This window comes from Micrasema longulum, unplaced genomic scaffold, assembly GCF_059751315.1.
Source record: "Micrasema longulum isolate JH-2025_06_02 unplaced genomic scaffold, ASM5975131v1 h1tg000008l, whole genome shotgun sequence".
NCBI classification, from domain to species: Eukaryota; Metazoa; Arthropoda; class Insecta; order Trichoptera; family Brachycentridae; genus Micrasema; species Micrasema longulum.
In genome coordinates, this window is record NW_028277216.1 from 67994 (window position 1) to 82279 (window position 14286).

A 14286-nucleotide genomic window follows, 5' to 3' on the forward strand; every position below is an offset into this window, starting at 1 on the left:
TAAGCTAGGGTTTCCTAGGACAGCGGTGCCCGTATCTTAACGACCGTAGTGAACGGCGATGCGGTAGACAGCCGTCGTAACGGTGACTAGAAAGTGATTTCCCAGGAAAACGGTGTTGGTGGTGTTGATAACACCGTTTTCCTAGAAAACCACTCTTTCAGGGTTTCCTAGGACAGCAGTCGTAACGGTGACTAGAGGATCTAGCGATCTCTTAGACGAATGTGTGGGAAATCAATGTATGACAGGGTTACGAATGATGAAATCAGGCGAGAGTGTTAATCTGAGACAAGTCTAATTGATAAGATTAAGAAAGGGTCCCTGAGATGGTTTAGTCACGTAGACGATTGGACGACGAAAGAATGGTAAAACAAGTGTACATGGCGAAAATAAACGGCAACGTGAGACGAGGACGACCGAGGAAGACGTGGCATGATCAGATAAACCAAAATCTCAAGTCTGGTCATGTCAAAAGCAGACAAAACCGAAGGGCATGTATGACAAGATGTATGAATGTGGAAGAAGCTAGGAATGTTTGCCAGGATAGACGTGTGTGGCGGTCCATTCTCTCTGCCTACCCCTACGGTGAAATGGCGTGATGGTAGTAGTAGTAGTAGTAGTGAATTCATTAGTTTGGAAATGACTAATTCATTCCTATGGCACAGTTACGAATTCATTTCTTTAGTCCAATTACTAATTAATTCGAATGAATTACTGCATTCGGACTTTCATTCTTATGAATCTAGTAATTACATGCATTCGACTACTTTCATTCGAAAGAATCATTAATAATTATAGTCCTTAAAATATAGCTTGATTAAAATGATGGCTGCCAAACTAATGTCACTAGTGATGGGAAATTACTGATCACTGATCATGTACCGATCAAATTGATTTTATCAGTTTTTTCATGCAAACATGAAACTCTGTTTCCGAAAATTGATATAAAAACGCAAAAACAAGCCTATTGTAGTGTGTTTAAGACAATTATTCACCAAAATATAAGACATTTATACTTTTTTCATGAACAACATCTAATGAATTATTTTCTACTCGATCAGTATGTCCATCTCTAATGTTTTTCCAAAATGATGTAACCTTGTAAAAACGTCGTAAATAATTAGGTTTATTTAAGTTCTTTTTGAGTTTTACAGCTGATTTTATATATTTATATTGATTTATAAGTCAAGCATTGTATATAAAAAAAGTTAACATGCCAGATACGAATGATTTTTCGTGTGACAATTTAAATCACTCCTTAGACTTTACTACAAAGTTATGTCGTCACTTTTGCTGACAACTTTCAGTCAATCAAATTATTTCAAAAAAGTTTAAACTGCTCACGGGCTTAACTTACGCCCTTTTCCCTGTTTCTAAATCTTAGCACATTTGCTGTACTTTTCGTTCTTTAATAAATAATATAAATAAACTTACCCAGAAAATCACGTAAACTCAACTGCCTTAAATCGAAAAGAAAACCAACGGAACTTCAAGGACAACTTCAAATGTCCAAACCAGAATAATCAATAATCCCAAATGCAGAGTAGACTTCACACAAGGACAAGACAATGGAGGAGATTATTCCATCGCGCGTCATAGCGAATATAAACTTAACAGGAAATTTTAAACTACTTTTATACAGCGCTTACCCTTTTGTTACATGCCTCTGTCAGGACCATAGTATAAGAATAAGATCGAAAATTCCAATATGGGAATTTATTTTCTCTACTTCTATCCCTTATCTCTTTGCACACTTGCTACAATATTCTAAAAAGTAAGAAGAACCTACCCAATAAACTCATTAGTTTTAAATTAATAAAAAAAACTTTGGTAATTCAAGGACAGCTCCAAACGTCAAAACCGGAATAGGTTCGAACGTCAACAAAAAAATTACAAGAAAATGACTTTAAATACGAAACCCCGTTATAAAATTATTGTAATATTTAAAAGCCTGATTATTTCAAAATATCGGTGTACGTATTTAGTGCCATTTTCCGTGAGTTATTTAATGTTGACATTTTTCAATAGGATTGAAAAATAATAGATGTGTGGTTTTATTTATTTGTTTTTATTATTTTTTGTGATTTTTTGAAAATATACATAAGAGGTAAAACAGAGTATAAAAAAAATAAATAGTGACACAGATATGAAATACATATTAACAGTAAGAATAGAAAACAACAAATCCCACAAAGGCATGGCCTATTCGTGGGTTTACAAAAAAAATTGTCGGCAGCGCAGAGAACCGTTTTGTAGCGCGCATTTACCGACATACGCGCAAAAACAGCGTTCTCTATGCTCGCAAAAGCGTTCAGAATAATACCCTAGGTTATTTCTATTTTTACTACTGTACTTATTCCATTGTATGTATTATATTATCAAAATATTCAGTCGAAACATATAATTAATCAACAATATTTTGAGTTTGTCCAAATGTTTGCAGACAAGAACTGGATTCAACTCCCTGGGGAGCTGTTTATATTAACATATTACAACAGACATGAAGAACATTTAAGAGAAGGTAATATAGAAGTCTAGGCATCTACAGGGCTTATGACCTGTCAATGGCTGGTTTAAGTGGCCACTTTACACACTGTGTAACATTCACCATTCTGCCTATATTTGGACATCTATATTCCTTCAATTCTTTCATCTGTTGATGTTTGTGAAGTTAAAGAGCTGAAACCTTTATTTATGCAGGTGAGATTCATCATAAGCCTAGTCTTCTATATTACCTTTTCTTAAATGTTCTTTATCTCTGTTGTAATATGTTAATATAAACAGCTCCCCAGGGAGTTGAAGCCAGTCCTTGTGTACAAAAATTTGGACAAACTCCAAATATTGTTGATAAATTACCTGGTCCATGAAGAAGTACAGAAATTGAGAAAATAACATTTTCAGGCGTTGCCTAGTATGTAGGTGAAATAATTCAATTAGATGGATCTCACCTGCATAAATAAAGGTTTCAGCTCTTTAACTTCACAAACATCAACAGATGAAAGAATTGAAGGAATATAGATGTTCAGATATGGGCAGAACGGTGAATGTTACACAGTGTGTAAAGGGGCCAGTTAAACCAGGAAATGACAGGTCATAAGCCCTGTAGATGCCTAGACTTCTATATTACCTTTTCTTAAATGTTCTTCATCTCTGTTGTAATATGTTAATATAAACAGCTCCCCAGGGAGTTGAATCCAGTCCTTGTCTACAAAAATTTGGACAAACTCAAAATATTGTTGATAAATTACCTGGTCCATGAAGAAGTACAGAAATTGAAAAAATAACATTTTCAGGCGTTGCCTAGTATGTAGGTGAAATAATTCAATTAGATGAATCTCACCTGCATAAATAAAGGTTTCAGCTCTTTAACTTCACAAACATCAACAGATGAAAGAATTGAAGGAATATAGATGTTCAGATATGGGCAGAACGGTGAATGTTACACAGTGTGTAAAGGGGCCAGTTAAACCAGCCATTGACAGGTCATAAGCCCTGTAGATGCCTAGACTTCTATATTACCTTCTCTTAAATGTTCTTCATGTCTGTTGTAATATGTTAATATAATTAATCATCATAATAAAGATGCGAATTCAGTTGAATTCCATTTTTATTTATAATTTTCACCAGTGGCTGCATTTCGTTGTGACCGACATCGCCAGACAGAAAAACAATGTATTGAAATATATTTTTAACTACCCTGTATAGGGCTTTGACGGATAAGTTTAAACCGAAACGGAACATTTTTCTTTAAAAATAAGTGAAATTTGGATTACCTGTTGTTTCGGAAATGGTTGTTTTTTTCTATAGTGTTCTTTAGGTTATTTGTGTGTAGAGATTTTCCAAAAAAATTGCTAAAATAAACTCGTAAATTGCAAAGTCACAAGTTAGAGGTGTTAGTTTCGTGACTCAAACTAACGAATGGCATAATTAAGAGCGATTGAGTGGTCCGGCCAGCAAAGTGGAGTAAATATTGAATGTTCTTTTATTAATTTTGTAAAAATACATATTAACTCTTAAAAGACTGTGGTAAATAATCCCTTTGCGCGCGGTGATGTAACGTCGTGTTACCACTAGTAAAAGACGCAATATTCTAAAATTCAGACATTAAAAAAAATGGAAAACATGGAGACGTACTGTTTAATAATTTCTTTTCCATAATTTATGCGAATAAACATATAATTTAACCCTGTTATAGCAAAATAAATTAAAAATCACTAATACTCCGCTTATGTTACGCGCGTGCGTCCCGCATCATTGTCATCAACCGACTGAAGACTAAATCTGTTTTAGACGACACCCGCCGCAGAACAGCGTCTCTGTCTTCCTTGTTATGACTTATATCTTCTGGCTCTCTCTTGTATGGGGTATCTGTATAGATGTGTCGCTGAATTAGCGGACATTTATTCTTCGCGTAGCAAGGATAAATATTTGTCGTATCAACATTTAGGATAGTTATAAAAATATTACTTTCCAAGTTGAGTGTGAAAATGTCCATTTGAAGATTACAAAAAATACGAATTCATCATTTTAAAAAATAAAAGAGATTTATCAAGTCTTGTGTCCTATGTCGACTAGTGTGACATCACAGCCACACAAGAGTTAACAAAAATATCAACAATAGAAAAATCTTAATATTTAAATTCCTGATGAACAGCGATGATAAATTGATTGCAAATGAAATAAATATCATGTTTGTTAAAATTTTCTTAAATTTTTTTTATTGTTTACACATAAACAATTTTAGTTACATATTGGATACGCAGAATGTGTTGATTCAATCGACTTTTTTTAATACATGAATATTTACACACTGAACAAGAAAACGGTTTCTCACTAGTATGAGTTAGATTGTGTGGTTTATTTAAAACGAAATGCCCCCTTTACAAGCGGTATTTGTGCGAATGTGGGCTTTTTAAAGAATCTGTAAACATGTATAATAACAGACGAAACATGAGAAGGGTTTCTCACTAATATTACAGATAATATGCTAGATTAATCCAATTTTATATATCCAATACACTGTGTTGATTCATTAATGCACGTTGGGTTTCTCACCAGTATGCGTTAGAACGTGTTGCTTCAATCGACTTTTACGATTACATGAATATTTACACTCTAAACATGAAAAAAGTTTCTCACCAGTATGAGTAAGCATGTGTTCTTTCAATCGATATTTTTTTATACATGAATACTTACACACTGAACATGAAAAGAGTTTCTCATGCGTATGAGTTAGAATGTGTTGTTTTAATTGACTTATATTTAAACAAGAATATTTACATTCTAAACATGAAAACGGTTTCTCACCAGTATGAGTAAGAATGTGTTTTTTCAATCGACTTTTTTTAATACATGAATATTTACACACTGAACATGAAAAAGGTTTCTCACTAGTATGAGTTAGAATGTGTTGTTTCAATTGACTTTTGAAATAACCGGAATATTTACACTCTGAACATGAAAACTGTTTCTCACCAGTATGCGTAAGAATGTGTTGTTTCAATTGACTTTTAAGAATACATGAATATTTACACACTGAACATGAAAAGGGTTTTTTACCAGTATGAGTGAAAACGTGTCTTTTCATATCACTATTACGAAAACATGAATATTTACACTCTGAACATGAAATGGGTTTCTCACCAGTATGAGTTAGGTTGTGTAGTTTTAATTGACTTTTACGATTACACGAATATTTACACTCTGAACATGAAAAGGGTTTCTCACTAGCATGAGTTAAAATGTGTTGGTTCAAAGAAATTTTACGATAACACGAATAATTACACTCTGAACATGAAAAGGTTTTCTCACCAGTATGAGTCTGAATGTGTAGATTCAATTGACGTTTAAGATTACATGAATACTTACACTCTGAACATGAAAACAGTTTCTCACCAGTATGAGTTGGAATGTGTCTATTTAAATCACTTTTACGAATACATGAAAATTTACACTCTGAACATGAAAACCGTTTTTCACTGGTAAGAGTGAGCATTTGGGTTTTTAATTTACCGTTATTTATACATTGTGAAGAAGAGTGTGATTGATCTACAGTTATGGGTACGTCATACGAAACATGCGAAGAACATGTGTCTCTATCTCCGGGATATTTAGGTTGACTTCCGCTTCTCCTAGGACCTAAAAATAAAAACCATATATTTCAACTGACTTGATTATTCACGCAGTTTTCGCTACTGAAGATTTTAATACTAAAACCAGGGGTACAATTATGAACCTTCCTTATCCGCTAAAGATTAATTTGACGAATTTGATTTTTTTTAAGTAACTACACTTTGGTTCATACAATGGCCATACTGATGATTTCACTGATCATTATTTAAAGGTACATGTAAAAGTCTATGTTTAAAACTATGAAATGCAGCGAGTTTATGAGAGATGTGATGTTGATATATATTATGAATGAAGTTATCGCTGTATGTGGGTTTTCACACGTTCATTTTCCATTATTGTATCCATTAAAATACAAACATTGATACTAATCGATAAGAATTAACTGCCGGGAATTTTGCTTTCAGAGAATCACTTAATTACCCCCGGGCCCGGGGACATGGCTGTCGATGGAACTACCAACCAGCGGCCCCTGTTATGGTTTTAATTAAATTTTAAATTTGGTGGTAATGCGCATAGCGCAGGTACACCAAACTAAATTCAGTGGCCCTTCAGGTTGGGAAACATACATGTTAGTGAAGTGCTTCGAAAAAAATAAATTCATTTAAAAAAAGCAATACGATTCGGCCAATTCAATTTAATTAAGTTTTTTGGGTAATGCTAATGGTCTAAATGAAAATTATCATATAATTTTGTTGCAGCAGAGGGAGAAAACATTTTTGAGATCGGAATATGGAAGTCTAGACATTTATTTTTATTTTTTGTACATTAAACGCCCATATTACAATAAAAAAATACTTATATAATGTGGCGCAAAAGTCATCCATCACCCTATCGAAAGATGCCATAACTTTTGCAAATATCGGCAAATGTTGGTTCTGCTTTGACATTTGTGACAGATACAAAATACACGTCAACAAGACATGAATCGCTATACTCCTCTAAGAACGCGGAAAAATTGTTTCGATTTTTCTGCGGAATAATACGTCGGTGGTGTTGGCGCAGCGTGAATTTAGGCGCAGATTTCCCGGTCGTCCGACACCAACCGGATAACCACTACGGCGTTTAGCCGCTCGCCTAGAAGTGTATGGGACAACAAGTCTCGTCACTTATAAAATATATCACCCCAGAAACCTTTATTATTTGGAATTGGTCCGTAGGCAACAAATTATTGCAAAGCGTTATAGGCAGCTTATTCCCCGTTGTATGCATGACTTCTTATTCATTTGATACGAAAATGAAATAAACTGATTATTGCAAGAAATACCTTATCTTTTATGTGGAAAGTATTAATAATCACCTTGAGTAGAAAATTTTGAGCATTCCGGTTTTATATCAGGATAATCAAGGTCGATTTCAGTAAAGCTCTGTATATCACTATCTATTTTATAATTTTGTTTAGAGCTGGTCCCTGGTTCAGCTTTCACGGTAGCGAAATCCGGCCCCTCGTTTCTGTAGGAACAAAGCGGCCCTTCTCCAGTATGGAGAATATCTCCTTGTACATCGCCAGTTCCTGGTTCCGCCTTAACAGTTACTGGAAGGAATTCCATATTCGTGTATCCGAGGAGGGATACAAATGTAATCTTCAACCTGAAGATAAAACTCCTGCAAAAAATAGTTATACAATGTTACGGTGTCAAATGAAATGTTTAAGTGATAATTTAAACGGTCTAATGGCAGGTCAATATTTTCAATTAAAATGAGTTCCTGTTATAAATCTGTCACAGATATGATACCGAAACAAAACCTCTTTCATGTTGTATAAAATGTAATACTATTCATCACTAAACCGCCTGATTTGGCCCAGAGATCAAAGAAAGATAGCAAAGTGTTTTGGAAATGTATGATAATTCTTTTCCCTGGTCAAGTTTAGCCCGTGAGCACTCCAGCTCCAATACAGTGCAATTTTTATTGTCTTTGAAATTCCTAGAGTTTTAAACATCGAAAAAGAGAAGATGGGAAATCAACAGACAACCGAAATTTGATGAATATTATTTTAATAGATTGTCTATTGCAAAAAATACATACGAGGAAATACGCATTTTTATTTATCTAATAAAAACAGTACGGTAAATTAGAATAAATAATAATATGCTATACATTAACAATATAAATAAAAATGCAAAAATAACATTGAATATTTGAAAAAAAAATATTATTGAGTGTTACAAACATAATCTAAAAAAGCGATTAAAAATAAATAATAGCGATAATTACATAAACGTATTAAAATAGGAATTGTATACATATAGAAAAATAATATTATAACTAGGCGGCTACCTGCTACCCACACTGTTGAATTTCGAAACACCACACAATGTCGTATCTCGGCTAAGCCATAAATTTCTTATTAAATAATTTCGCACGTTACAAAGTCGCCCCTGGGTAGCACCTCTAACGTCACTCAACAAAAACATCCTCGTTTTTAAAACAGTATTTCGGCTACGCTATGAGTTTCTTCTAAAAAATGTCGTAACGTCACAAAGTCACTCCCTGAGTATCGTCTACTGACATCATCAACAAAAATAAAATTATTATTAATATTTAAAGCATTAACTTTGGGGTCAAACATTTGACTAAATGTTATTCAATATTTGTATATAACCACTTACCGACTTTTCTATGTCTACCGGTTTTGAGATGTACCCGTCTCTTTGTCAGGACATCAATTAAACCAACATGCAAACCAACATGCAAAACCTACCTTCACCATAGTTGTTGCATAAAAATATAAAACCAACACGACATGCATTTATATAAGCACATGCACTGATTAGGACAAACATGCACTGATAAAATTTTGAAAATATTCTCTTGTTTGATAATTAATGAAAAAAGTAGAGGGGAGGGAGCGAGGGGACAATCTTAATAGGTTTTATATGGTGAAGGTGGGTTTTGAATGTTTGTTTAATTGATGTCCTGAAGAAAAGACGGGCACGTCTCGAAATCGGTAGACATAGAAAAGTCGGTAAGTGGTTATATACAAATATTTTATAACATTTAGTAAAAATATAATTATTTGTGCTTTATTTGGATACACAATATTTTTTTTCAAATACAGCGCTCCAGCAACCTAACATATTTCAGTAGTTCTTAAATCAAACCTTTTGAATGATACAATCAAATAGTTTTCATAATAGTTTTTTTTATTAGTTTAGTTTTTGAATTATTTCAACGATTTGATGTTATCTTTGAAACGTATTAAAAAATATATATAAAATTGGGTGTTTACGTAGAAATATATATTTTAAAAGACATGGTCTAGGAAAGAGGAAAGAGAGGATGAAACTGCATCATGGGTTGACATTTTTACAGTTTACAACTTGGACTGTCAACTGGGCCACACAAAAAACCTACCTAAGATAACATGTAATTCCGGACAAAGTAATGAAAATGAAAGTGAAAGCAGCAAAGTGCCATGTTTCGATATTCTTTAACGTTCTGTAAGTTAGCTGTGTACTAATTTTTTGTTTAATATTATAATTTAGTTTTTCGATTTGGATAGCTGTCGATTCCTTACAATTATTAAGCAATGAAAAAAAATATTTTAATATAACCACGTACGGACTTTTCTAGGTCGATCAGTTTCGAGACATACCCGTATTTTTGGGTTATATAAAGATATTGACTTACATTTGTTGATATGTTTGATTACAAAGTTACAGCTTTAAATATTAATAATATTTACTTTTTTAGAAATACTCCAAAATGGCCAACTGATGAGCATTATAACGATGGCCTCAAGTTGTGGGATATATTGGTATGCTCAATTTAGAAATTTTATTTTAGCAAAACTAATAATATTTTAGAAAAACAGAAGTCACGTTCTAACACGAATTTTATTTCTAGCAAGCCGGGACGCGAATGCGAAAAAAGTCGTGTGTTTACGGTAAGTAACCGTAATAAAAAGTAATATTTATGTTTAATTTACTTAATGACTTAATTGATGTACCATCGTTACTGGAACAAGTGGCATTCAATGTTCCGATCCGCCAGTTGCGAAATAATAATGTGTTGTTCCTCAATCAACACAGCACAAACTATGGCTTGCATGCACCAATGTCCCGATTGTGTCGTATTGTAAACTCGGGACAAGATCTGGACTTTTTTGGTGTAAGTCATAGATTTCAAAATTCACTAGGATCTTGTCTTGAGGTAGTATTTTTTTTTGTCCTAGCTTTAATTTAATTTAGTTGTATTTTATTTTATTAGTGCCTGCATTTATTAAAAGAAATTGTATTTACCATTGTTAGAATGGACTGCATAAGTCCGTCAAATAAATAAATAAATACAAAAAAAAGAATTTTATAAAAACAAATACTGATTTTCAAACACAAAAGGGAAAATGAAAATATAGTTATAAAATTAAAAAATACCACCCCGTATTACAGATTAAATAATCAACAACTTATAAACCAACATAGGTGGGTATATAAGTTTTTTTTTTACTATGTCAATATTATGTAAACCATGATCCTTACTTTATGGTATTTAGACATATTTTACATGTGTACACTTATGGTCTGTGGTTATATTATTTGACATAACTTATATTTATCTGTCAAACAAAGAATGAAAATTAAAATATTTTGATTTCATTTTTGTTGTGTAGGTCACGCATATAAAGCTACAATCAGCTGTTACTGTGTTGACATTTCAGATCAAATGGATTTGATATCAATTTTATTATTATTAAGTACACAAATAAGCTAGCAGCAAACAAATAAACAATTGTAAAGCTCGCCCATTGATCCATTTGCAGTGGTTGAATATTACGCACGCCTATTGGTCTCTTTGCATTCGAGTGAATTCATTAGTTTGGAAATTACTAATTCATTCCTATGGCACAGTCCCTAATTCATTCATTTAGTCCAATTACTAATTAATTCGAATGAATTACTGCATTCGGACTCATTCTAATGAATTTAGTAATTGAATGCATTCGACTACTTTCATTCGAATGAATCATCGCTATGAGTGCTCACGGGCTTAACATACACCCCTTTCCCTGTCTCTATCTCTTATGGCACATTTGCTGTACTTTTCGTTCTTTAATAAATAATATAAATAAACTTACCCAGAAAATCACGTAAACTCAACTGCCTTAAATCGAAAAGAAAACAAACGGGACTTCAAGGACAACTCCAAATGTCAAAACCAGAGTAATTCCAAATGTAGAGTTGTGAGTTCACACAAGGACAAGACAATGGCGGAGATCATTCCATCGCGCGTCATAGCGAATACAAAGTTAACAGGAAATTTCAAGCTACTTTCATACGGCCCTTGCCCCTTTGTCACATGCCTCTGTCAGGACCATAGATTATACGCGTATAAAGATCGAAAACTCCAACATGGGAAGTTGTTTTCCCTACTTCTATCTCGTATCTCTTTGCACACTTGCTATAGGTACTCTTTTAAAATGTAAGAAGAACCTACCCAATAAACTCATTAGAATGACATTTGTCAGAAAAAGTGATGACATAACTTTGTAGTAACGTCAAAGGAGTTATTTATATTGAAACACAAAAAATCAAACGTATCTGGCGTGTTAATTTTTTTTTAAAACAATGCTTGACACATAAATCAACAACAATATTTTAAATCAGCTTTAAAACAAAAAAAAACTAAATAAACCTAATTATTAACGACGTTTTTACAAGGTTACATCATTTTGCAAAAACATTAGAGATGGGACCAATTAATCAATGTAAGTTGATCGAATAAAAAAAATATTAATTTTATGTTGTTCATGAAAAAAGTATAAATGTCTTATTTTTTGGTGAATAATTGTGTTAAACACACCATAATAGGCTTGTTTTTTGCGTTTCGTATATCAATTTCTGGAATTAGAGTTTCATGATTGCATGAAATAGGTAACTGACAAAATCGATTTGATCAGTGATCAGTAATTTCCCATCACTAATGAAATTAGTTTGACTGCTGTCATTCTAATCAAGCTATATGAATAAATAAAAAAACTATGGTACTTCAAAGACAGCTCCAAACGTCAAAACCGGAATAGATTCAAACGTCAACAAAAAAATTACAAGAAAATGACTTCAAGTACGAAACCCCATTAAAAATATTGTAATATTTAAAAGCATGATTTTTTTAAAATAAAGGTGTACGTATTTAGCGCCATTTTCCGTGAGTTATTTAATGTTGAAATTTTTCAATGGGATTGAAAAATTTATTTATTTATATATCAACGGTTCAAAGAACCTTTTACAATAAAAAGTTTTACAGAAATAATGACAGCAGTGAACAATTCATTATGTAGGTAATATATAATATGAAGTATAACTATATAATTCAACTAAATAATTAAAACTAAACTAATTAGTAAATTTATTATTTTTTAAAACTGCAAAAAAGTAAAAAAGAAACTTACAAATATAAAATGATAAATGTGTTGTATTATTTAATTGTTTTAATTATTTATTATTATAATTTTTTGTGTTTTATTTTACAATATACATAAAAGCTAAAATAGAGTATAAAAAAATAAAGAATAATAACATAGCAATGAAATACATATTAACAGTAAGAATAGAAAACAAAAAATCCCACAAAGGCATGGCCTGTTCGTGGGTATACAAGAAAACGTTTTGGTAGCGCAGAGAACCGTTTTATAGCGCGCATTTACCTACATACGCGCTAAAACTGCGTTCTCTACGCTCGCAAAAGCGTTCAGAATACCACCCTAGGTTATTAATTTTTTTACTACTGTACCTACTTACTTTATTGTGTGTATTATCTAAATATTCAGTCGAAACATATAATTAATCATTATAATAAATATGCGTCCCGCGAACCGTCTAATTTTGCTCGCTTTTTTGCAATTATGTTGATTTTCTTAAAAAAAAATTGCTTTACTTTTTAATTACAAAGAATGACCTTGGTAATCATTGAATTGGGTTACAATTGTAAAAATCAGTCAAATTTAAATGCGATTTCAAGTAATTTAAAATTTTGATGGCGGGCAAAATTACCTCCATATTCCTTCATGTTTGCCCGCAACCATTATTTGTTGAACTGTGGCTCATATGGCGTTCTTGTCTAAGAACTACTTTATTGAATTATTAATTCAAGGGCAAAATTGTCGTTTGAGCACATTTTCAATGACTAACTAATAAAATATTCGTCTAAAAACAATTAAGCAGATTTACCCGCTGAACTCTATTTGTTTTCATACAAACAATTTACAGGCCTTAGGGTTGTCAAAATCTGGTTGATAACCTAAGAAAAAATAATAAATCTTGTTATTTTAAATAAATGTTTTATTTAAGTACACATACTAATAATCTTACTATTAATTTCCTAAATGACAATTTTTAATATCAGATAGGTACACACATTTTTCGAAATGGCAATTGTGATAAATAATAACTGTTTCAGGAATATAGTTAACGAACAACTAAAAAGGTTAAAACTAGACGACATCAATTTTAAAAATTAATATACATTATTTTGGAATCAAAGTCCATAGCTACGAAAGTTAAAAAATATTGTTTGAGGGTGGATTATAATGGAGGCTGGTTAACTCCAGATATAATAAAAATGATCTAATATAGAAACAAATTGTATACCATGCAAACAATGAGAAATGCTTCAGAAACTATTAAAAAGCAATATAAGGAATATACAAACATATAATCAAATGAATTAAGAAAGGCAAAGAAGAAATAAATTAAATTATACACAATAATGATAATATTTTTGAAAATCTAAAATACCTTATGTGTGCAAAACCTTTATAACAGTTTTAATTAAATTTGTTATTTTAAAGAAACAAACAGTAGACAATGAAATAGTAACAAAAAAAATACAGTTTAAAGACAGACCAGCAAAGTTTCTAAATAAGAATCATACATATTATTGAATTGTGCTGCAACAAAAGGGTGTGTTTATGTGTATTTGTATGAGAGAAAGTGTAAATGTGCGTATTAGTGTGGGAGTAAGTGTTCAGGTGTGTGTAAGTGTAAGCATCATTAAATAGTAAGTGGGATCGTATCGCAGCCAGAAATAACGAGTCTTAATTTATTTTGAAATAAATTAAGTGGCATGTAAAATAAATCAATTGATGAAAAAAAGCATTACAGTTATATAGGGCTTAAGACAAAATTAGTTTAAAAAACACCTTAATCTATTTTTTTTATT

At 32.0% G+C, this 14286-nt stretch overlaps 1 protein-coding gene across 1 annotated transcript; it reads right to left on the bottom strand.

Moving 5' to 3' along the window:
• Positions 1-3809: 3809 nt before the first annotated feature.
• LOC148285735 (uncharacterized) lies at positions 3810-11442 on the bottom strand. Its single transcript, XM_088229795.1, has 3 exons — positions 11204-11442; positions 7427-7731; positions 3810-6135 (listed from the first exon to the last, which is right to left on the bottom strand). The coding sequence occupies exons 2-3, from the start codon at positions 7674-7676 to the stop codon at positions 5030-5032; spliced, it is 1356 nt and encodes a 451-aa protein (XP_088085921.1). The 5' UTR covers positions 7677-7731; positions 11204-11442; the 3' UTR covers positions 3810-5029.
• Positions 11443-14286: the final 2844 nt, after the last annotated feature.

Bases quoted from the DNA above. Each gene is read 5' to 3' on its own strand.
- LOC148285735 (XM_088229795.1), bottom strand. From the start codon at position 7,676: ATGGAATTCCTTCCAGTAACTGTTAAGGCGGAACCAGGAACTGGCGAT. The intron at 6,136-7,426 runs GTGATTATTAAT...TTTTATTTTTAG, and splicing joins CTCAAAATTTTCTACTCAAG to GTCCTAGGAGAAGCGGAAGT.